The 26,632-nt window shown below is 31.3% G+C and overlaps 1 protein-coding gene across 1 annotated transcript; it reads left to right on the top strand.

The window, feature by feature from the left end:
• The first annotated feature begins 473 nt into the window (after positions 1-473).
• Positions 474-25,897, top strand: LOC130655141 (tyrosine-protein phosphatase Lar-like). Its single transcript, XM_057457849.1, has 25 exons — positions 474-562; positions 744-808; positions 3,198-3,376; positions 3,503-3,634; positions 3,724-3,886; positions 4,639-4,925; positions 6,468-6,612; positions 7,227-7,453; positions 11,529-11,676; positions 11,756-11,859; positions 12,647-12,845; positions 13,758-13,851; positions 14,377-14,617; positions 14,987-15,053; positions 15,377-15,464; positions 17,124-17,296; positions 17,865-17,992; positions 18,084-18,135; positions 19,333-19,462; positions 20,067-20,182; positions 20,259-21,347; positions 22,386-22,714; positions 23,379-23,518; positions 24,264-24,399; positions 25,520-25,897. The coding sequence occupies exons 2-25, from the start codon at positions 748-750 to the stop codon at positions 25,592-25,594; spliced, it is 4,503 nt and encodes a 1,500-aa protein (XP_057313832.1). The 5' UTR covers positions 474-562; positions 744-747; the 3' UTR covers positions 25,595-25,897.
• Positions 25,898-26,632: the final 735 nt, after the last annotated feature.

The raw sequence follows: 26,632 nt of genomic DNA, 5'->3' as shown, positions 1-26,632 counted from the left end.
ACAGCTATAAAAAACATATTTTGATGTATACTACTTTTAGTTAATGGTATGCATGTAAAAATCACAAAATATTTATGCTTTATGCATTGTTTTTCAGCCTATGGCTAACTGTTTTACACATATTTTGCCTGACTGTAATGTATTCAATTGACATTCCTCTGGACAGAAGAAAAATTTCCAAATAGGGAGAAGTTGGTCAATCCTTAACTAGACCAGTTTTTTGGAATTAAAAACAATAGACAATTTAATGCATTAAAATATTCAGGAAGAGGTTGTTTCTCCTTTACTTTTTCTTTTTCTAAGAACAGACCTGAACACAAGTATTTAAACTTCCACTATAATAATTTTGTAATCATCGGTATGTTTTTATACATCGTTCATAACCAATCTGTTTTATTTATTTTTTCAAAAAGATATGCGAAACATGTTACGTTGTATTATGCAGTATGGTGATAGACAATATAAAATAAACCCTTTTTGTCTATATTATAGTATGTATATTAATATCAAGATGTGGTGCAACATTTAAAAGACATTCAAACGATTTTTGGTGTTATTACAGGTAAGTTTTCTAACATTGTTTTTTTATATCATATCGCCACGCGTTATGATACAACAAAGAATGTAATTTTATATTGTGGAACATTCGATATATTTATGTGATTTCAACATTAACTTTTGACCACTTAGCATGATTACGACCTTCATGCTTTATGTCTTTTACTTCATTCGCTTCGTTTTAGAGAGATGAAGGACTTTGTATTAACAGTTGTATTCTTTTGGAGTCACATTGGCGCTGTATTATGTGGTTTGTACTATTTGTGTTCTATATTTACAGTAGTTAAATTGTTCATATAAACAAAAAAAGATTGCTTAAAGGAGAACTAACGATTAATAACAGCTTGCGTCGTAAGTCTGCGGGAATGTAAACAAACACATTTTAAATGAAAGAAGCGAAGAAATGCTAAACTGTGCCTCCTGTGATTGTCTAAGAATAACGTTATTTATCGTGTTCTAAAATAAATATCTTTTGCAGAATAAAATAGTGTTTCACCGTTTCACATAAATATAGGTTTTAAGTTTCAGACATGAATTATTACTTGAAAAAAGTATGTATTAGCTACGTGTATTCGAATTTATTATGAATTTTTTATTGTTTTATTTTTGTATCAAAATATTTTGAAAGACCACAGGTGCTTCATTTAATTCATTAAACTTCAAATAATTATGTTCAATAAAGTGTACTGGAAGTAATTTTGTCATAGCAAAACATAACAAAAACGGTCTCAAAGTTTTTCTCTTTGTGTATCTACTTTCTCAATTTTGGAAAATTAATTATTGTTATGATTTTGTTCTACTGGAATTTAGCTTGTCTTCTTTATTGCTCAGACCTCACAATAGATTTTAATCACTCTGAGAAGACCAAGAAGTGAGTGAATCTTTACAAATCCTGTTAAGCTATGCACGCCGTGATATGTTACAAATAAACAAAATATGCACGCAACAAGTTGACTTTCGTTCGATAATGGCGGCGACCGTTGATGTTTTGGGGGGACAAAATTTGAACCGAAAAAATAAAATAATAAAAAAAATTGATGCCATGTTGTTTCCATGATATGTAAGGAATGTTTTTATTACAAAAAAACATATATGCAACTTTTTTCGTTAGTTCTCTTTTAATATTTAAACATATAGAGATAATATACGTTTCTTTTAAAGTGTGGTTTCCTTTGTGTATTCCTCATGCTGAAACTACATGCAATGTTTTCTAACTCTCCATTTCCAATTGTTATTATTCGGCTAATATTCTCACAGACACGTCACGCAACTTGTTGGATAAAAAGGAAATAAAATAATATTGACACGCCGTTACGAGAACATATTACAACCATTGGCAATTAGTAATTTTTTTAGGCAATTGTAACAACTATATAAGAAGTTGCTTTTATTGATAAGTTCTTCCTGTATGCCTGATGATCGTGAAGACGTAAAAAAATTTGGTTGTATACTTGGTTGTATTGTTTTCAAACCAACCAAAGCTTATGATTGTATAAGTTATGCCACCTGTTGCCTTCATTATGTAGATCCTTGAACGCTGATCAAAAAATGTATAGAATTATGTGCTTTTGACGAACTGTTGAAGAGAGATATTGAATTTTACCCGTCCGTTTCAAACTGGATGGGTTAATCTAATTTTGGTCCCTGGTGATTCCTAGTCTCCCACGCAGGAGATGACGTCAGTTATTTCCCCACATTTCCAAGCTATTTGGCCTCAAAGTTAAAAAATGCCCTGCAATGGCTTCACTAATAATAGTTGAATGTTATTGACGTCAAACCAATGTATTAAATTCAACATATATCTAATTTGTTGGCAAACAAATAATACATAAAAAATCCACTTTGCCTGTCACAGACAGACAGGACTAATGTATTATTATAATAAGCTAGTTGTCTACCTGTGACAAAAATTCACATATAGACACTGAAGTATTAAGAATCCCTGTGGTGATTTCAATAAAAGCCTGGATTCTTTTTCTCATAATATAAACAACTTTTTACTTTTTGCTAACATTTGTGAATTTTTGTAATTTATCTAAACTTCGTACCCATGACTTGCATAAGTAAATTTTTTAATTATATAATTATAACATTCCCTGTGATTTTAAAACTTGACATTATAAATTAGAATACAATCGGCAAATTCTTAGCCAATGAAATTATTTCATTTTATCGCATAACATGTTCCAGCTGATTAAGATTGTAAAAAAAGTTTTTTAAAGTACAGAACATTAGGCACTTTTAAAAACTGGAGAATTACTATAATAGACTAGTTATCTAACCAATGGAAAAATCCGATGAGACTGAAGTCTCAAAAATCTATTTGTTAATTTGATCTTTATAACAACATTACTGTCGGTAACTTTTCCCGTGAATTTATTGATAACAAGGAAAAAAAGAAGTTAAAGAACAATAAATGTTAATTACCCGTGTATATAATATATTTTTCAATTAAACAAAGGATTTTTTAAATAAAAATAAAAGTTTATCAAATGTGACATTTTAAATGCTTGTCAAACGCAGACATAGAGTGTATAAGATATTACTTTGCATGCAATTAGTAGTATTTACTTGGAAAGGTAAAAAATAACAAAATCATCAAGACGTTTAAAAAAATTTTTACTGTTTATTTTTGTCAGTTTGTAAAGACCGTACCCCTCTTGGCATGTGGAATGGCTTGATAAAATCAAATCAAATTTCTGCTGAATCATCATATAGTCGGGATTATAATCCAGCTCAAGCAAGAATATATTCTTCTAAAGCATGGTGTGGAGGTACAGGGAGTAGGATAGGAGATTATAAAACAAAGTGGTTTCAGGTACCTTTCAAATTGATTTATATTTAATATTACGTTTTACCATTCTTGATAATGTGGTGGAAAACCTTGCAACATAAAAGGTATTTTAAGAAAAAAGTCGCATTGATTAACTTCCACCTATTTTAGGTCCATTTTAATACAAGGACAACAGTTAATGGAATTGCTATTCGAGGTGATCCAGGTGGTTCTAGTAATTACGTAACAAAATTTAAACTTCAATACTCAATTGATGGAAACACTTTTCAAGACTTTGGCGATGTGGGTTTTTTTTTTTCAAAATAAAGCCTTTTCATAGTGATTTAATATTAATCTTTTAATCATCTGGGACAAACATGCTTTCTTGTTAGGAATTTGCAGGAAACAGTGACAATAAAAATGTGGTGTACAACTGGTTTACTACATCGATGAGTGCTACACATGTTCGTTTGTATGCAACACAGATATTTAGAAGTTGGGATGATCAAGCTCATCCATGCATGCGAATAGAACTTTATGGTTGTTTACAAAACAGTAAGTAAACTTGATATTAAAAGCCAGAGTGTGTATAGATGGGTTGTTCTTGTATAAATTGCCTTTTCTCCAAATTTTAAAAAACTATGTATATTTGAATTTTTGTATTAATTTCATCTAATAATAAAATATTGCATCTAAACTAATAAAACTGCAAATTAACTATTCACATCTAAAATGTTTTGGTTTTTACGTCATACACTCTTTTTTTCTGTATATTCTCTGATCTTATTATGCTCGTTTGCACAATTATAACTTTTTGTAAAATACAAGTAAAGTTGTTTGTCGATTCGTCAAGGTTTTAAGTATGTTAAGTATGATTCAAAACTTGCTAAGCAAAGATTTAATTGAGATTATGGTTCTGTGGAATTAAGGTTACTTCTTATATTTTGGTCTTACTGGATCTTGTTAAATGTCAAAGCTGAACGAAGCAAAGATGTAATTGACATTATAATTCTGTGGAATTAAGGTTACTTCTTATATTTTGGTGTTACTGGATCTTGTTAAATGTCAAAGCTGAACGAAGCAAAGATTTAATTGACATTATAATTCTGTGGAATTAAGGTTACTTCTTATATTTTGGTCTTACTGGATCTTGTTAAATGTCAAAGCTGAACAAAGTGGAAAATTTTAGACTCAACATAAAATAATTTAAACATTTCATTGTTTCTAAACTTCGACTTATCAAATAAATATGGTTGTTAAAGTCATGTCATAATAAAAAGTGTGATGGGTGTAATTTATTTATTTAGACATTCATTTACCACTCGGTATGGCACGCACTATCATAACAAATTCGCAATTATCAAGAAGTACAGGTTATAATAAAGAAAATGCAAGATTATTTCATCCTGGAACTGGGATGTATAGACCGGATAACAATCCAGTGTACTTGCAAATTGATTTTTTTAAACAAAAAACTATCACTGGTATATCCATACAGGGTTCATTTGGAAATGGTATAAGTAACCAGAACTTTGTGAAAAAATACAAACTGAGTTATTCATATTATGGTACACAGTTTAGCCAATTAAATCAGGTTTGTATTAGTAAAACGTGAATTAACTTTCTGATGCATGTCATGAGGTAATTTTTAGTTCGGTTGGGTTAAATCAATTATTCTCACCTAATATTGAAATTTGTTCAGTATTTCTGGGTGCTACAGATGTTTCCTTGCTTCTTTAAAGTTTTTGTTGCCCACGTTAGCACATTGTAGAAATTTAAGCTAACTAGAAGTTAACATGGAAAATATGAGAATAACCAACCAATGAAAATTTGTTTCTTAAAAAATTCATGCCAGCCAAAACAACCTAATATAGTCTTCTAGTGGCTAAGCTAAATAAATTATTGAAAGCTATACTGGTCTGTCATTATTTAATCTATCAAGCAATCGATCAACCAACAGGAGCACTTGAAGTACACATAAACCTCAATCTATTTTTAATTTTGCAGAATAAATCGAAAGTTTCAATGGCAAATGCATAAAAATTCATATGATGATGCGTTCTTACTTTAATAATCATGTATTAAACAAACTCGCACTAATCAACTCATATAACTTATAGAAGATTGCAAGCCCTACGTCTTTTCCAATAATTTTATATTGCAGAATTAATGTGATGTTAGTTTATATTTAGGTTAATATTTAAATTACCGTGCTACCTTATTTAACTGATTGTGACCACCCATTTCGTTGCCAGATTTTTTTCCTAAAGAATCCAAGTCTTTTAGACAACTAACTGTACTTACACTTTCCCATCATATAATATGACCTACTTTTTATGCAACATTTATCAAGTGTTTTTTTTTGGCAGACTTTTCCCCAAAAAATCCTCATTATTGACCTGTTTTCGAGTAGTCCGTCAGGTATGTATATTTTTCTGCTTATCAACAAAGGACTTAAATTGCCTATGTTCTTTTAAAACCAACTGTTATTGTCCTTCGAAGTTTGCAATATAGCATTGTTTAACCAGTCCAACTAATTTTCGAGATTTTTAATAGAAGTAGGTATATTTTCACAAGATTTTTTTTATGATAAAGCCATCGTAAAAGCAAATACGCTTGGTTTTTATGATGTTGAAGCAAGTGAAAAGGCTGTTCTCTGGGTGATTTTTTTCATATTTTCTTTTCTGTACAAAAATTGAGAGAAAAAATGAGGTTTTCAAAGTAATAATTGTTTTCATGCAGTGGTAAATCAGTTTTGTTGGCCTCGCAGATTTTTTGCTGTGGTGTTTTTTTTACATTTGTTAAATTTGATTCAATAACACTTGTTGACTTTAAGCACACAATAAACAAAACACAAATAATAATATTTTCTTGCGTTAAACTTTTCAACACACATCGTTTAGACATTTTTGATGTTCAGAAATTTAAATTTCACCCACTTGTCTCCAACATAACAAGAATATAAATAGCTTGGTCGAGTAAAATGCAACCACACGTGGGTATATTATGGAAGGGCGAAGCTAAGGAAAAAACACAATACAGTATTATCACAATACAATTATAAACCAGAAAACTAATGGTCAGGGTAAGTTTTAAAAATTTATTTACATTAAAACTTGTTTTGGTTTATTTTAAGGAAATTCAAGTAGATGCTAGTTTTGGCGAGGAAATAGTCTTTAACACGTTATCACAACTCACGTTCATCAAAAGTCTCAGGATTCGGCCAACATCTTGTGAAGGAAATTGTGGTATGAAAGTCGAAGTTTATGGTTATGATGCAGGTAAAAATAAAACAGCAGGAATTGCAATAGGGTCCCCTTCAGTTTGTAAGTGACCTCTACTGTACACAAGGAAATAAAAGTGTTTAGTTAAAATAGAATCATTGTATGGTGTAATAATAAATTTTTGTGCTTTGTAGCAGAATAAAGATTTCGTAGCACGATAATAAATTCGACTGGAAAATTTATGTTGCTCCTTTTCGTAAATATTGTAAAAGTAATTTAAGCAAAGTTAATCATATCAAGTGTTGCAAATATTTAATAATTTGATTATTGTGTTGTATGTAATTTTTAATAATATAAATGTTAACACGCCTGCTGAAATTTTAGAAACTCCTTAATTGTTATATTAAATCCCTATATTAACTAATATTTTTTATTATGCTACCCTCTTAACTAAACTTAGAACTGCTGGCATTATTTAAGAAAAGAAATATTGGTTGTAGTTAGTGGTGCTGTCCACGTTAAATTTTTTGAATCAATCGTAAACCAGCAAGTTTTATTAGCCTATAAAACATTTTGTGTAGATATTAAAATTTTGCGTCAATTTTATTTTGAGAAATAACAGTACAATAGCTAAGTGAGAACAACTTTTATATGAACAATTTTTTCTTTAGTATGTTCAAACACTCTGACACAAATGACTATAACTGGTGCATCTGGAAAGAATATTACTATTGACAGTCCAACTGCATGGTGTAAAACACAAGCTTCAACTTACCTTTATGTTGCATTCAAAAGTAAAATAGTGGTTTCTGGTATAATTTTACAAGGAGATTCGAATAATAACGGCTGGGTAAAGACCTACAAGATACAACATGGATCTCCAGCGCACCTTCGCCAGGTTAAAATTGATTTTTTTTTCATTTCAATCTACTGGATATCTTTTTTTTTAAATTCTAGTTACAATGAATTACAAATATAAAGGAGCTATAGAAACACCAAAAAAAAGTCAATATAGATACATTTTAGAATGACAGAAAAATATATGGAATTTTATGTCAGAATATCAATTAAGCTCAAGATGTGATTTCAACAATTCTCTCCTCCACGCAAAAGTTAAAGTTCAAATTGTTATTTAATCTCAAAATTATCTCTAGGGACTGATAATATGAGATAAGCCATCCTTGATTAGCCATTTTTGTTAATAAATTCAATTATTTTGTGAATTTATGTATACGACCCAGCCAGCAAACAGGCTGGCTCAACACAGGTTTTTTTTCATATAATTACATCACAATAGGACTGGCCTTGGTAGCCACGAGGAAACTGCAGAAACACCTTTCCTTAAATAAAATAAAGGTGACGGGAAATGGTGTGTCTCCTAAGTCCAAATTCCAAGGCCTGTATGGAATACAATTGATTGGATTTTAACTTAGCTACATTTGCAGCAGTACAAAGTGAGAAAAAAACTTCGAAAAAGTTTTGCTGCTCAATGATTTGGTCCAAATGTTGCTTCAGATGATTATATAATGCTGAATTGTTGTTACTGAAAAGTTGTCAAAACTTTGTTATAAGAGGGTTTTGGGGGAACAAAAGAATTTAGACAAAAAATTTCTTATGCTGTCCCCCAAGGTACAATAAGTGGAAAATTAGGTTTGGAGTTTTTGATGAGCTATCTTTCATATGAGAAGAATATGCTTCTATAAAATCACTACCGTTTGATTGTCTTATGACGTAACAAAAACAATCTTAAACATTGTGCAGATGGTAATCTTTATTGCGCTGTATCTAAAAATTTAAGATAAATAACTAATTTTTTTACTGTGGTACCAATCCTGGCGTAAGAAATGAAGACAGTTTCAAAAATTACAGTAACAACAATGATGATGAACGTAATTGAGACATGGATAATGAGGAATGCATATAACCAGTTAAACGAAGAAATATAAAGGCAGTTCTGTTCCGCTTATTGATTACGCAAATTATATGTAAAAGAAAAGATAATTTACTTTTCAAAGAATTTAGAAATAATGCTCGAGAGCTATGTGAAACAATAAATGAATCAAATACTTTATTTGCTACAGCTATTAATTTAATGAGTCACGCGTTGTCTCAAATGACAAACTGGTTGAGAAAAAGCAAGTAATAGTCAATCATTCTTCACACTATCATGTCCACTTTAAGAAATTCTCCCCGGAGTATCCACCCCCTGCTTATTCGACCCCTGCCCCTACAATTAAGCACAAAAAGGTACACTTACTCTCAGTTTGACTTTTAATTGGAGCTTAATATTTTGTGACTGTTTTGTTTTTGTTATTTAAGAATTTGAAGTGTTTTTTCTGTTCTTTATTTACATAGAAAACTGTTACTCTTAAAATGTAACTAAATATTAGTAATGATTTTATTTCTTTTCTTTTTATACAAACATTAACCAATATTGTCAAATCATTCTAAGTTTAAAGAAGAAAAAAATTATAGAGAGAAAAGGAGAAGATATTTCGAGGTTATAAAAGCTTTATTTAAGGACAACATCTAACTCATGATTTTGCAATAAAATATACCTGAAAATATTATAATTGTCCAGCCTAAACTAAAAAGATCTTTTGTCCTGATTGCTGACACCTACACAATGATTTCGTCAATGACTTGACTGGTGGCCAATTTGTTCTATTCAGTTTTTTTGAAATAATAACCCACAATTATTTTTTAGTCTAGCCTGCTGTTAAACAGAACTTAAATGTATGTATTAAACATTTTTGAAACAAAACAAGACAAAGTGGAACAGAAGGTCAAAATTTGAGTTAGTATACAAACAGCATAGTCCACAGCATAATCTTAATGTAAACATAGTTATCATGTAAATATCTTTGCACATAGGTTTTTAATATTTCACGAACAGCAAGTTTGGGAATACACTGGGTCACGAAAATGTTTGTTGAAGGTTTCTTTTGACCTATTGCACTCAATTTTAGCAATTATTTCTTCATCCCTGTAACTATTGTTACTCTCGCAAAAATTAAGTGTAATTAATAACGTACACAATGGAACACAATGTCGACTTAAATCGCTTTTTCTTGTCAGGATTTTCCATCTAGCTTTTACAATTTTATACTTTCTTCTTGGGTCAAAGTGATTTTTTGTAAGAATTCTAACTCATCTTCTGAATAATTCAAGGAACTGTTCCTTCCAAAAATTTAGCAGGGAAATTAGAGACTGTTGATGTGTCAGCTTTTTCAGGAATTTTCCAAAGTATAATGAAATCCCTTTCAACAGGCAAAAGTTGATATGAAGGTGGGGAACCTACAAATTGCGCACCAAATCCTGTCACTTCAGAATCAGAAGAAGTAGTGTTAGGTATCACATGTGCATATCCAATATTTTTGTTGAGTGCTTGTAGATCTGCTTGTAGCTTTTTGATAGCGTGTATGTTGTTTAAAACATTGTAATTTAGTCTAGCTTCATAAATTGTAGGTGATATACCTTTTTTCATAACACTGCTATGGGGAACAGTTTTCATAACTGGGTATTTAACTGTCTCTTTATTTCTTGGAACATTTCTTAAAACACTAGTGCAGGTTTTTTCTGTTGGAACTCGTTTTAAATTATTGAGGGAATATTTAGCTAATTCTAGCCATGAGGGATGACATGATTGCAGTAGCCACTCATGCCTGCTGGACAGTTGCATTTTGCATCGTCCACCTCACCATTTCGTCGATTTAAATTACTTCCACAACTCTATGGACTTTTTTCATACTATTATTATTATTATTAATTATTATTATTATTATTATTCTGAATAGTTATACAGGGTATAACCACTTCAGTGTTAAGACACTGTTATTAATGTGGGTCCTGTGTTCGTAATGTATACATTAACTATACACCTACCCAATTTCCCTCACATGGCATGGGTTGACCCGTAGCTGTAGTAAAGACACTTGGTAAGCATGCCCGCGATGTGAACCGAACCACGGACCTTATGATTACGAAGCGAACTCCATAACCACAAGGCCACGCACCACACTAGCCCGATAATGAGCCTTAGCTAAAAATATTTCAATGTCTGAGGTGCAAATAAACTTTCCGAAGAAATGTATCTTTCCTCCTTAAATTTGAGCCCTCTTTCTAATGTCTTTTGTATGTGTAATTTCTTTAATTTACCACATTTGCCGACATGTTGATCAATTTCTCGTCTAGTAAATAATGGCAAAAAATCCAGGGATTTACCCCAACATAATTCTTCTTCAGCGTTTAATTTTACTTCAACATCAACATCTATGTTTTGTAACAACAATTTATGAATATTTTGATTCGTAGGCGTTCAGAGATATTTCTAATTTTGTCAGGCTTCTTGATAACTTGCAGAGTTTGCAAATCCACCTCGCTTGCCGCCATCTTGTTTACAATTCTGTCCATACGGACCTCATTTTGAAACCAAGATAACGACTACATCATTGAATTAGAGAAAGCCGTATTGCTACACGAGTGCCATTAATACAACCAAAAACTTGCACCATTTCAATTTTCAGTTTGACGTAAGAAAATTGTTTCTGCATTTCATTTACATTTGCTGGCAGCGTGATATAGTTTAGTTGACAAGAGGTTGCCTATGGTTGTTTTTAACACTGTACGTTGATCGATATCAAAGCTGTATGCAATCATCCACAGAGATCTTGTGTCCTTTAAAGATGTGGTGTTACAATAACTTTTTTTGCAAGATCCTAAACTACAAGGCGAAACATAAGATTAAAACCTAAATAAGGTTATGTCGAAACATAAGTCAAAATAACATTCAATTATAATACAGAGCTCGATAGTAGAATAAACAAATCAATCATAAAAGCATAGAAAAATATCATTCATATTTTGCCCTTGAATAGGATTCTGCTGTCATTTAATTATTTGATTATAAATTTAGTTTACATTATTTATCCTTATTGCTGGCAATAAAAAAAGAGAGAAAATGTTTATTTTAGAATTTAATTGGTGTCTCTGAACGAATATCTCCATTATCTGTAAATTGGTTAAATCCTTACATTGTCACAAATCATTTGTATATCATTCCAACATCGTGCAGCCATGACAGATGCTGCATGAGACTCCAACTAAAAGGCTGTCAAATAGGTATGATTATGATTAAGAACTCGTTTGTGCAAAAAATATTTCTTTAAATAGATCTTTTAATGCACAAAAATTATTTTAGTTCTTGCAAAGCCTCATTCAATAAAAGCAAGTTTATCTTCATCCGAAATCAGATTTACATGGAAAGCACCAGTGTCTCATCCTCTTTCAGTCTCCAAATACCATGTATGTATTTCAATAAATATTATCTTGCAGAGTGCCTAATTATGCCTAATTATTAGCCATGGGATTTTGAAAGTTTGAATGATGAATTGTTAAATAATGTAAGCCGGTCATTCTAAAACTACCTACTCTATTCGGAGAAAATTTCGCGAGAGAAACTTTCGCGAGTCAAAAAACTCGCGAAATTTTTTGGATAAATTTTCGCGAATCTACAAATTAAAAAATTTTCGCAAGATCAACTTTCGCGAAATCTGAAATTGGAAAGTTTTGGCGAGATAAACTTTCGCGATTCGTGATTTTTTATGTTCTTATAAAAAATGACCTATATTTCTTATGATAGAAAAGTGCTTTTTAACGATGTAATTTTCTTTTTAATGTTATGTAAAAACTTTTATTTACAAATTGGGTTCTATGACAAATTCACAAAACAGATCAAACACATTAGGCTCGTCTTCTTCTAGCTCCCACGCATCGTCGTCATCGTCTTCTTCGCCAGTAACTCGGTTATAAGCCATACATACATTTGAAACATCATCGCTTTTGCTTATTTCTAAGTTTATTCCAATCTCGTTCCCATCACCAGTTGTGCCAAGTGTGGACGAGACAAGAAATTTTCTCGAATCGACAATTTAGAAAGTTTGTACTGAATAAATTTTCGCGAATGGCCAGACAAAGTTTCGCGAAAAAAACCAAAAAATGCGAAATTCGCGAAAGATTCTCTCGCGAAAGTTTCTCCTAATAAAGTATTTTAAATGCACTGTGGTGGCCTTAAATTATTTATTCTTTTTAGATTAAAATTACAGCTTCAAAGGATTTTCCACATACGCATAGTTTGTTCTTCAACACAATTTATACTACTACGTACATATTGAGTTATATACTAGAATATGTAACCTTTGCTGCAGCTCGTGTTCGAATTGTTATTACAGCAGATATTCATGATATAACAAAATCTTCTGAACCGTTTGACTTTTATGTGCAACCAAAAGGTAAGTTGCATTGATTAATAAATAACTCTTCTCACTTAGATTTGTTGTTTTCACTTACTCTGTTATTTTCTGCAGGTTCCTTGTATTAGGGGCTGATCGCATAAAGAGCAATGGTGTAAAATTAATAAATACATAACTCTTAAGACAAATAAGGAATTTTAAATTTTAATATAATATAGTTGTATAACGTGGTTTGTAAAAATTTAAAATTACTATTGACCGCTATTATGCGACTGTTAAAAAAACGCCAGCTAACGTAACCAACAGGCCTGGTTAGATAGGACAGCTCTCTTTATGTGTTTAGCTCCTTATAGCAGTTTTTTCTTGGATGGTTCTAGAATCTCATGAAAAGAAAAAAGGTAAAAGTGCTAGAATATCGTTGAATTTAGATTTTATTATTTTGTTTAGCGATTTAAGATATTGTCTGATTACTTATTAGTGCAAATAAGAATCATTAAAAACACTTGAAAGTTCTAATAATTTAAAGAGATGAAGCAGGGAAATGAAGTAACAAAATACAGTCTTTTTTGTTCATCTTTTAAATATTGATAATCATACATCTCTGTGCAATGAAAACGTTTTAGAAATATACATTTAACATTTTATTATAGTTTTAATCAATGTCCATGTCCGTCAAGGTGTAGTAAAAGCAATTCTTTCTCTCAACTCAAAAAAACGTTAACAAACTGACCCCAGCACCAAATTTGTAGGTTCCAAAATTGTATTAGTCTCAGCATTTTGGCCACATTATAAGTATTCACATTTTAAGGGCATATTTTACACAATGATCAGCAATTAACTCAGAAGTAGACTTTTTAGCAAAATTCGAATCCTGTTAAAACCTTTGATTGGTATTCTTGATAACGAAAAGTTTGTTTCTGTTTTGAATGAAGAAAATTGTTCTGTCACTAGATCCGCCACCACCTGGGCTAGCTACAAGTAGTAATGGAGAAAACACAACGATTGTCACATTAACTTCTTCATCAGATATTCACGGACCAATAAGGTTAGTAGTAATGTTGTATATACGTTGCAATGAATAAAGGGTGTAGCAATATTTGATACTTCCTGGAATAATTTAAATTAACATTTTAATTGCAGTAAAAGAGCACTGTATTTAAATGAAAATGTAGTTTGCTATTTTGTAGCTATCACACAATGCCAGTTTTAATTTTCTTTTTTTTTTTTTTGCTTAAAAAAATCTCTCTTGAATATTTAAAAACATTTTGATGGAGATTTAAAAAAATACTGTACAATCCGAGATTGCGTCTGCAAATACGTTTGATATTGAGCAAACAGCCATCTATCTTACTCCATAAATGTTTCTAATTTTTGAAGAATATTTTAGATTATATACCTGGTTACAAAAAAATTTTCTGTGTTATTTTTTCTTGTTTTTTTTTTGTTTTTTTTTGTTCAATGCGTGTGTGTAACCTTATTCAGTTCTGAAGAAAAAAACATTTAGATCACTTTTTATACAGATTATACTTCTAAACATTTGTTTAAAAAAAGACCACATTTATTTGTGTAGCTATTACGAAATTGTGATATCAACTACGAGAAAGTCAAATCTACCAACTCTGATAAACAATCAAAAAGAATCAGAGTTAAAGAATCTGGATTATTTTCTTGCTGCTACAGTTAAGGACCTTCCAGCAGATGGTATTAAATATTATTTTGTGGAAGGCCAGGAAAATATTGATGGTTTAAATGCAAAAATATCAGTTATTGGAAAATATTATATTTATGCTAGAGCTGTTATAAATGGAAAGGTAAATTTATATATGTTGTTTTATTATTATTATTATTGAAATTATTTACCCAGGATAGCCTCTTCAGTTCCTATTGATACTATCAACGAGAGTTTTATGGAGGGGTCCCAGTTCATCTAAAACTCACATTTCAACTACGGAAGTCGTGAAAGCACAGAAATATCTCAACTAGACAACTGCTTAAGATATCAACCCTATTCTCATGCTGAGCGCTAAGCAGAAAGGATAGATTCACATTTTTCTAGTCTCTGGCATTACTTGACCGGGGTTTAAACCAAGACCTCTCGCACTGGAAGCGAACGTTCTACCATGAGGCTACCAGTTGGTGAAAGTACTAGCGTATTTAAATCGTATATTCATTTACAACAGGACATTACAAAGTATGGTTTCCAAAACATCAATTATAATGGAGTTTTATCTCAAAATGTTGTTATTGGTAGGTTTTATTTTTTTAATTATTTTATAACCCTTACTTTGGACTGAAAACCTTGCCACTTTTAAAAAAAATTGGGTTAATTGCATGTCAAAACTTACTAAATGTTTTAAGTTTCAAGCTCAAAGCAAAATCCTAAGGGAAGTTATTGTGTTTTACTGATTGTGAGGATTGTATAGAAATTTAAAGAGGTAGTTTCCAGTAATGGCTGATATCTTAGGCTCAAGCAGGTGTCTAATAGATAAATATGTAAACTCGGTAAATATCATAGCTATGCAACTTAGCAGTAACATTTGGTTTTATTGATTTTTTTTTCTAATTATTAGAACGCAATGCATTAAAGACGCTTGTTCCTGAAGTTTTGAACCGGACGAAGACATCTGTTGCATTAGTAAAAGGACCTTTAAATTTGAAGTAAATTTTATTTTTATTTTTAGTTGATTTAACTCCACACGGTTCCCGACAAAATATATTGGGATAAGGTGGCAAATTTCGACGTTTGTTTCCACAAGTCGATATGTAGCTGTTTTATACTAGGTTCACGCAATTTAAACTTGTCAAATTTCACTTGTCAATGCTTACGGCGGACTTAAGAGATTATTTGATTAGATCCAAACTCCTTATATATGCTTGTTGTTGCTGACGTCAGCATGACTATTTGTCTCAAATTGTGAGACCCTGGCGTGGATTATGTATTAGAAAGTGAGTGTAGAGTACTCGCTGTTGCATCTGAACAAGTAGCACCAGCGCAGCCTAGTGGCTGCAGAAAATTTAAAATTGATACATTTCATCAATTCCTTATAATGATCAAATTAGTGCCATTGTCTTATATTTTAGTGAGTGTTTCTATCTTGTTAGTAAAATGATAAAAAAATTCTTTAAATAAGATTTTTCTTTAAAAAAAAGTTAAAATCTAAATTTGTATGTTTATAAATGTTCAAAATCCTTTTCTATCCAGTTGTACTTTTTTTATCAGAATTGTTGAAACTTGGTTTCTTTCTTTTTCTACAAAGTATTTAAAAAGCTGTGGTGAAATAAAACAGTGGAATATTGGCAAGGTACTGTGAAACTAGGAGCATGGCTATGGTAGACTAACAATACTAGAAAAATATCTTAAGGGTTAGGGTCAGGGTTAGTTTTTTCCTCTACCTTTCACCCGTAAAATCTTTCTTTTTCTTTATTCTTGAAAATTTTGCATTAAGATGTTGGCGAATAGTGTACACATCTTAAATTTGACCCTTCAGAAATAGTTTTTATTGCACAGTGTAACGGATGTTTAAAATACGTGAATGGAGCTGTAATAATAAAAGATTACTTGTTTATTCACGTTTATTTTGTTTTGAAGAAAAATATTTTTTCGTTGCAACATGAATATTTCAACTTTCGGGCAAAAATCATCTTGATATATTCTTAGCACGGTTGATTGGAAGATTTGAGAATGTAATGGTAGGATACATGTTTATATAAGTTACCAAAGAATAAAGAAACAAACGTTTGCTTATATTCCATTTAGGATGCAAGTAAAATTTCAAGTGAGCATATTCTTAAGGATACTTTTCGTTTGATTTTATCTTGAATAGTCTTACAGAGTAGATTCTTATAAAATAAAAACGCGTGCCAATGTTTACAAAATTTTCAAAACTTTGCGAATTTTGTTGCATGAACACATTTTGCAGTTAAAAAAACAGGACCATATCAGGAATGATGATTATTATTGTAATTCATACAAATATTTGAAAGCACAAATTCGAAAAGGCACTGAAATTAATTAGTTTTTTTAATTATAGTCTCTTATTATATAAAAAAGATGGTTCACTAATTTTGCCAGGTTAAATGGATTATTTGACTTCTGCAATCTGTTATATACATATGTGTAATTTTTTCCTATTGAAAAGATACGTCTCAGAGAAACTCTTCAATTAGTAAGAAAAAAATAGCAATGTATAATGAAAGGGAATAAGCCCTCCAAAACGATAGTAATCTGTGTAACCTGTTACCAACACATTTCTTTAAACTGCTTTATTGTGGAAAGTCATTCTAGTCCACTTTTATCTATTTTAATTCACTTTTTAGATATCATTATATTATAATGATGAAAGTTAACAAAACAACCTGGCAGAAAAAAGAACCAAAATTTTACCAGCAGAACGACTTGAAGACATATGAAACTGCTGATTATAATCAGCCTTACATAGCTGGTGTATTTAACAAAACACAATTACTCAATGTTAGTGAGTTTGTGCTAGGTAATGTGAATAACTTGTCACTGTTGTGATTGAACCTTTGAAGGGGACTGTATTAGTTTTGTGTGTGTTAGAAAAAGGATTTCAAGTAAATGTAGTATAGCCTACGACTCTTTTGTATGCCAAGTTAATTAATTGTGAAGAATTTTATCAATTATATATTCTTAAATTCTTTTATCTGAAAAAAGAAACGATTTCCCTGGAAAATGTACAACTCAAAAATCAAAATCATGACTACTTTTATCAAAGGAAGCATCTTTCGAAAAGTTCAATAATTTTAACTCTATTTCTCGTACATCATGTTGCGGTTTTTCGTATATATAAACCTTCTCGTAGCATGTGAATATTATTGCTTATTATGTACCAAACATGGGAGTGAGTAAAAGAGAGTAAAAACACAAAACACTAAACATAACATCTTACGTTATCAAAATGCTAGAATTATATCAAAAAATTTACATGTTTGCTTAACGCAACGAAAAGAATTAGCATTTTGTGTTTTATGCTCCTCATCACATCCATATTGAATTACAATAAGCAATGTCTAACATAATAAGACACATTGATTTAGGTAATAATATTACATACACATTACCGTCAAAGTCTGGTAGAAGAAGAAGAAGATCCATAATAGAGTATAGAAATGGACCCTTAGTTGGAGGTGAAACATATGCTGTATTTCAAAGGCTTAATGTACAGGTACTGTGAGCTATATATAGGAATTTTTCCATGTAATCATTGATGAATTGATAATGAAAAGACGTGAGAAGTATGTATTTTTCTTCGCTAGGATGATTTGTATTCTACATTATGGTCAAAAGAGTTTGTTGCTCCCAAAGATGGTAAGTTTTGTTTTAATGTTTTAATGCTGTGATTGAAGTGTGCAAAATTAACTACATTCAATCTAAATAACTAAAGTTATCCGAGACCTGGCATTACACGCTGAATGTAGCCCTACAGGATAACTATATTTGCACTCTTTTGGTTGGTCACTGTCTGTTCTACGAAAATTTGTAACCTTAAATATTAGTCAATCGGTTTAAATAATGTATAAATGACAGACAAAAATTCCATTGGATAAACCATGCTTGTCATATAGCTGTGATTAACCTACTTTTATCTGAACATATAGAATAGGTACTTTTTGTTAAAAATAGTGGGATCAAAGGTTGTGCTCATGGTGAAAAAATTTCAGAGTAACTGAACTTTTCATTATGTTTTAGGCCAAATGTTATTTAAGCTTTACCAACATGCAGCACAATTTATCGTGAATCTTAGTTTTAAACATATATCACAATAAAGGCCTTCCAAAAATCAAGAATTGTGTGACTTCTAGCTAAAATGAGAAATAAAGAAAAATGACATGTAGCGTAGTATGTTAGCTAGGGTAATTCCTGGATTTTAGGTCCATTTCTAGGTTCATTTAAGAAGAAGAAAATAAAAGATATTGAAATATCATTATATTTTCAAAAGTATACTGATAGTTTGTATTTACGTGGAAAAAATGTTAGCTGTAGATCCAATTAAACTATAAAAATATAAGATTTAAATTAAAAAATGTATACAGATGGGCAGGTAGACGCACAGAACATACTGGGAATATTACAATTAGGTAGAGCGATTTCGAAAATCCTTATCTATATAGTTTATGTAGTTAACTTTCTATTTTTCTATCTCAACACATGATCTACCAAAAAGGTATTCAACAGTTAAAAAATAAGCTCACACACACGTGCAGCTCTTTTGAAATTTCCGTTTTTAAAACTTTCGATTTTTCATGTCAAATATGTATTTACTTTTCAAATTTAGTTATGTTAGCTAGATATGGTAAAGGTGACCCTACAAGGTGTACTGCATTACCAAGCTGCATGTGGAGTGTTTTTTATTATGGGGGACTGAAGAAGAATTTAAAAGTGCTTAAAACGAGTCAGTAGGACTAACATTTAACCAACGATCATGTTTAGATGGTCTAATGAGCACTTTTAAGTTTTCAGATTCGCTGCTTACATATCAGTTCGATATATGTATTGTTATCCTAGATACACAGGCTGCACCGAAGCCTGGAAAACAAAATCCAACATCATCCAATATTGGGTTAATAGCAGGCATTGCAGCTGCTGGTGTTATTGTCTTAATTGCAATTATTGTTGTCATCATCTTCATAAAAAGGTATTTTCGTTATTTAACTTATTTTAAAACAGGACACACACACACACAAAAAAGTAGAATCTTTCAGTCTTGTTTAGTTTTGGGAGTCTTTACAACAACATACATAATGTATTAGGATAGTATTACCAATACATATATTGGTGTCTTTAATCATTTTATGAAATAACGTGAATTTGACATCAAAATTTTGTTGATAGATGTATTTGAATTGTAGGGTACGTACAAGTGTGTAAATGATTACAACCTGAAAATGGTTTGGAAAGTTAAATATAATTGTAAACATTTAGTGTTTTAGTTATTTTGTAACCTGTGTGTTGATGAAATTTTCATGTTATACACAGTGTATCTTATAACCAGTCAATTATCCATTATTATTTTTTTATGTGAATCACAATCTCACTCTTCATTCAGATAATTCCTAAAACACAGAAAGTAGAGATGTTTTTATTGCAGCCTTTGATTACCAGAAAACAGGCTAATTTAAAATCTAAAAAAAATTTTTGTTGTATAATCGATGCATTCCGGTGCTTGCAGAAAAAAGACAGAGGATGATATTCTATCGAATTTATCCTGGCGTTATTTTAGTTTTAAAATTTTGGTTTAGACGGCGTAAACCCTTGAAGCGTTCTGGTGACGATCGCGATTCTGCAACTTCCATAAAGCTGAAAAGTCAAGATGAGTTTAAAATGCAAGAAAACAATTATGACGAGATTAATGCAGGTTTGTTGCAACTTTTTTTGTCATTTATTGCTAAAAATCTATTTGACTTTGTATCTATCTTTCTTTCCTTTTGAAGGACCGTCAAACGAATCTTACTACAATATTCCTTTGAAACCTAAATTTCCGCCACTTTCCATTCAAGAATTTTTGTCATTTTATTTGGAACAAAAAGATAATGTTAGCTCAGACATTGTGAAACAATACAAAAGTGTTCCAATGGAGCGTTTGCATGACTGCGAAGTTGGTTTGATGTCTCAAAATAAAGATAAAAATCGTTACTTGAACGTCACTGCATATGACCATACTCGTGTTGTCTTGCAGGAAATTACTGGTGAAGAGACTAGTGATTACATTAATGCAAACTATATTCAGAACTACTCTGGAGAAGTTGAATATATTGCAGCTCAAGGACCGAAAAAAGAAACAATTTTTGATTTTTGGCGCATGGTGCTTGGTGAAAAACCTGCAGCTGTTATCATGCTTACAAATATAGTAGAGGATGGTAAGCCAAAATGTGCGCAGTATTGGCCAAAGAATAACGGGAAGCGAGTTTATAATGGTATTGAAGTGGAAGTGATGGAAGTACAAGTATATGCTGACTATGTAATTCGTAAAATGAAAGTGAGTTACGAATATAACAAACATCAATTTATGCATTTGCACTTCACTTCCTGGCCTGACCATGGCTGTCCAGAATACCCCACATTGCTGCTAAATTTCTGCTATAGAGTGAGACAACTCATTCCATATGAAAGTGGAAAGCAACTTCTTGTGCATTGTAGTGCTGGTGTTGGCAGAACTGGATCATATATTATCATTGACGCGATGCTGCATTTGATGAAAACAAAACATCTCGTTGACATATACAACTACTTTGAAAGTATTCGACAAAATCGCGTCCAAATGGTGCAAACAGTTGAGCAGTACAAATTCGTTCACAGTGCGATTTACGAAGCCTTGTGTTGTGGTTATACTGGTGTAGCCGCATCAATATTCCCAGAGACTTTCCGAAATTTAATATCAAAGAAGCAAGGCGGAAAGTTTCTTTTGGAAATAGAATTTGAGCGTTTAAATAGCGTAAATATACCTTTTGGTGAAGGTAACTTCAAAACGGCAATGTTGGAAGAAAATGCCAGTAAGAACAGATACCCAGATATATTAGCAGGTGGGCATTTTGATATTTGCTGTTTGTTACTTAGTACGCTACCGTAAATTACCGATTGAGTGTCCTCAATGTACTTTTGGCACGTATTTGGTTACAGGGTGATGATAGAGTTGTTTTTTGCAAATTAAAGATAGCGTAATAAAAATAACAAATAACAGAATACCAAAGTAATAATGCCAGCGCATTGTGCCTAACCCTTCTTTCCCATTACCTTCTACTTTACATTTTGATTTAAAAATCGCACGAAATGCTATTGTAAAAGTTCAAAAATAACACGTTTGGTTTGCCAATTTATCAAATAAACACGCAGGGTCACGCCCGCCAGGTGTTTGATTATTGGACGCCTAATCGGTGATTTATGGCATTCTAGATTAATGCTAACCACCCTATACGGAAGATAGCATTTGCATGGGATTGTCATTTTTAAGATATTATTGACGAGTGACAACATGAAAAGTTGAAAGCCTTATATTTCTAATGAGAGATGTGCTGCTGTAGATTTCAAGATAGTCCCTAAATTTCCGTTTGTGCCAGCAGAGTTCTCTAAGATTGTGTTTGTTATGGGCAAAATTGACTTCCCTTGCTTTCATAAGATTTTCTTTATAAACAACTTAACTTTTGATCTGGTACTAACTTGATATGCTGAAAATTTATGTTAAATTTGATAAAAAATTTGCTTAATAGTTGCTTAGGAGAGAATGGAAAAAATTTAAGATTATCAAAACCCTGGTCAATAATTACCAATTTTCATCAACAATGTTTGATTTAATATCAACCTTTTACTTAATATCCAAACTGCGTAATTATTCGGTTCAGTATCAGGAAATAGGTGCTGTTCCATAAGTGAGTATCACATCTTATATATATATAAGGATTGTCAACATCAATGTAAGCCCGGTAATGCATTTTCGACACCGCAGCCAGAACATAAATAGTTGCTTGTATGTGATGTTGTTTATACTTGCTTAGAAATCTTGGAGATTTTAGTACAGTTACTGATAAACTGGTTGCTTACAAAACAGCATAACGATTTTCTAGGTGACTTCTTACGTGTATTCTTACCACAAACACCAAATTCTACCGATTATATCAATGCTGTTTTTGTAAACGGTTATAAAAAGAAAGATGGTATCATAGCTACACAGGCCCCGTTAGTTGGAACATTGAATGACTTCTGGGTTGTTGTTATGGAGCGCGATGTGACTACTATTGTTATGTTGAATAGCACAGACGAGAACTATCATAACTTTCCATCATTCTGTCCAGTCCAAGGCTCCGAAGACTTTGGTGCTGTTACAGTGAGGGTAGAATCAAACGCGCGAGTTGGAAATATCAACATGCAGTCTTTCATTGTATCCGATAACACGGTTTGTATTCTTTCGTCTCTATTGTACTTTGTTTTGCCAGGAGAAATTTTCGCGAATCAGGTGTTTACAAATATTTGCGGGAATTAATTTTCGCAAATAAAAGGAAAGAAATGCACAAACTACTGGCAAGACCAAAAATGTAACAGTGTGAATAGTGCGAGTGTAATTGATGATGATTAAAGGGAAGTGTTATTTATTTATTTTAGAGGGTGTTATTTCCCCATCTCTACTCCATTTAACCAGTTTATGCGGACAATATTTTATACCCTAATCCTAGAAATGCGTTGCGGCAAGGCTGCTGAATAAAATTTCCTGATGCCAGTATCGATATTGAAGACCAGACTGACTTTCTATTATTTAAAAAGTCCTGTACAAAATCTAAGAATGTTTTAATATTAAAAATATTTGTAGAGTAATAAAAATTGGATTTTTTCACAAAAACATGAACGATGAATTTTCCTTTAAAAACTTTTCAGAAGTACTACACAGTAGACCCAAAAGATAAATCAGTAAATTTTCTTCTGCTTACATTGAATTGTTAGCTATGGAAATAAAAGCAATCATTTGTCAGAGCATAGTGTCTTTGCTGGAATATTAAAACAAATATTTTCCACAGATTATAATTTGCCACCTAACCCATGCTTCATCTATTTTTTGAGTTTAGACAGAGCGCAAAGTTAATAAGTTGCAACTGAACTGGCCGAATCATGATATTCCTGATTCCAACTCGTTATTAACTTTAATTGGAGAAGTCTTGAAGTCGCAACAATTTTATGGAGATGGGACTATTTTGGTTACGTGCAGGTTTGTTTGTTTATTTGTTTTTGTGCTTCATGTTTGTTTGTTTGAAACATTGAAAACATGTTCATCAATTTTAAAAATTTTTGTGGCCTTCTTGTTTTCATGTTCCATCATGTTTTTTGTTGTATGTACTTTAAGTTTGAAAACTTTCGCTGGCAGAAACTTTCAGTCAAATTCGCAACAATCATGTCGTGAAATTTTTCATATACTTTGACTCGCAAGTCTATGTATGGGAAAAAGTATTCGCGAACTGTAATGTTTCCGAAAAAAAAATGCAATTTTTATTTCTTTCCAAGGAGACAAATTGATTACGCAATTCTTTTAAAACTTTTATAGTTATAAATTGTTAATTTCAATGTTATGCTTAGATAATCAAGGAATGCGTTTTGTGATTAGTGAAAATTAATGCTCGCAAAATGTATTTAAAAGTTCGCAAATCTTTTAATATTGCTTTTTTTCTAGAATGTTCGCAAAATGCAAATTTTTCGTGAATTTTTTAATTTGCAAACATTTCCGCCCGAAACATTTTTTTCCCTTAAAGTATAATAACTCCATTATAAAGAAGGGCTAGACTTTTAGTCTTGCATAAACTGCCTTTTTGGAATTGTTTCCAACGACAAATCATGACATAGCGCTGTCGTGAAAAAAATAAGCACAGTTCATTATTTACCAAACATGTCTTATGATTCTGACTGTGTTCGCTGGATAATAATTGTTGTATTGAAAGACGTCATAATATGTATTTCAGTGATGGTGCCAATCGCAGTGGAACTTTCATAGCGTGTATGAACGCATTAGATCAATTGAAAGTTGAACAACATATTGATGTGTTCCAAACTGTTCGAAGAATGAGGTTGGTCAGACCAGAATTTGTCGAAAACTTAGTAAGCATTTTTTATTTTTCTTATACTAAATTTAATAACAACATCTGGAAGGCCCAATGGATAAAAAATAGAAAACGCAAGCAGTGTTTCCAGTAAGGATTTTTATGAATATTATCAGCAATCGTGAGAAACAATTGTGAGCTTTGTGAGCTCTCTACTGCTTTCATTCTTCAAGTGGATTTTATCATTTTTTTCACAGGGCGTGTACAATAATCTTAATATTTCGTCACATCTTTTGTGAAGTCCCTTACTGCTTCTTTTGGCCCTTCCAAGAGTATTTATCCGCTGCAATCTCTGTCTTTTTTCCAACAATGTACAAGTGCGAAAATACACCTTTTCCGAATTAGTTTTCTTTGATTTACCGCTGCTATTTCTCGACTTTTTTAAACAAAATGAATGTGATTTTTGAAATCCTCACCTAAAACTTATATTTACAAACAAGCTGGTAAAAATTTTGTTCTTGTTGACCTCTGCTTGAAACAGAAGCTTATTAGTATAAATCGAAAATTAAAAAGACTTTGACCGTAACATTACACCACCAAAACAGCATTTAACCCTAACCCTAACAAACATTAAATTCTAAAAATTTTAAAAACATGCAATTCGAGAAACGTGTATTAAACACGATTTTTCCTGCAAATAAAATCTTCGTCTTTTGCGAGAAGACTTTACGCTATTTGACGCCATAATTTGTTTTTTGGTGTAGTTGTTAAAAAAACAATGTTATCCTTCCACTACCACTGTTGAACGCATTGTTCAAAATACGCAAAAGCAGCAGTATAAGTATTGGATTAATAATTGTAATAAATTTGACACTTTCCATGGCAATGTACACCAAGAACTTTTATTGAAGTTTGCGTGGAAATCTTTTAGAGTTCGAAAAAAAGAGTCGCCATCCTGTGTGATAGCTACTGCGCATGTACAATAATTCTCCTTAAAACACAATTTAAATATTGATTGTAAATTGATTGCGATTTCTTTTCTGTTCCACCTTTAAGGAAAGAAAAACAGCTCTTGCCGAAAGTTGGCAGCTATATTATATTATAAATTGAACGAGTTTAAGTATTACAGATGTAAAGATAATTGGATACTAATTACATTACCTTTGTCTTTCTTTCAGCGACAATATCAACTTATTTACACAGTATTAAATACGTATTTGGATTCGTTTTCAACATATTCAAATTTTAATTGACTGTAAAGAAGATATTATGATTGCCCTGTTGCCTTATTTAACTTGACATATCTATATATCAGCAATATCAATGTGGACAGAAATTATTATTAATGTGGACACAAATTATTGTCTTAGTGTTTCGAGAAGGTATTGTATTAATGTCTCTGCCCAGCAAGGCATTTTTCCACCCTGGGCTAGGATATATTTTTAAATATTATTTTTAAAGTAATTTATGTAAAGTTTTGAACTTTTTATTTTTTTCAAATGCATTCGTAACAAACATTTTGTAGGAATTTGAATTGATTGTATTTTTTTAAATCCTTTTAAAAAAAATTACCATTCAATGTTACTTCAGGAAGATTTTTCGAAAAAAACTTTTGCGGCTTTTGCAGTTTCTTGAAAATTCGTAAAATTTTATTTCCGCAAAAACTAAGGTTAGTCGCAAGCCACAAAAGTGTTTCAAATACAAATGGTTTCACGGAATTTCGCCAACACAAAATTCTTAAAAACTAGTGGAAATTAGAGGGAAAATTTTATAGAACCACAAACTGCAAAATTATTACGGTAAAAATTAACCGCAGAAGTTTTTCCCCGCAAATTTGTTTTCTTTGAAATATTATTAACCGTGCTATCCAAAATGATCATTTCCTATTCACGAACTTTTAACAAAATCATAACGTCTGGTAAATTTGAATTTGTAAAATCTCTTGTATTGGCCTGGCCTACACTTTGACAAAACAGATAATAAAAAATTGGCTGGAATTTTTGTCTTCTTTCCATGTCTGGTTCTTGTCATAGTAAAGGGTTAAAGATTTACTAATAATTTTCTTTGAAAGCTGTAACTTTTTTACATTATTTAAAATACTTTATATTAAGTTTTATTTTTTAACAATTTTTAATTTTTTTATACACTCTACAGTTCCATATTTTGTAAAGTAATTATTTAATATTAATAGTTAAAAAATTTTTTCTGTAACGTAAATAAATATTTTTTCTAACTTTGGAGTTTTTTATGTCTTTTTGTGTGTTAAAATTTACGGAAATGAAAATACATAC

The sequence above is a fragment of the Hydractinia symbiolongicarpus genome, chromosome 8 (genome assembly GCF_029227915.1).
Source record: "Hydractinia symbiolongicarpus strain clone_291-10 chromosome 8, HSymV2.1, whole genome shotgun sequence".
Taxonomy (NCBI): Eukaryota; Metazoa; Cnidaria; class Hydrozoa; order Anthoathecata; family Hydractiniidae; genus Hydractinia; species Hydractinia symbiolongicarpus.
This window is presented reverse-complemented; position numbering and strand designations above follow the sequence as displayed.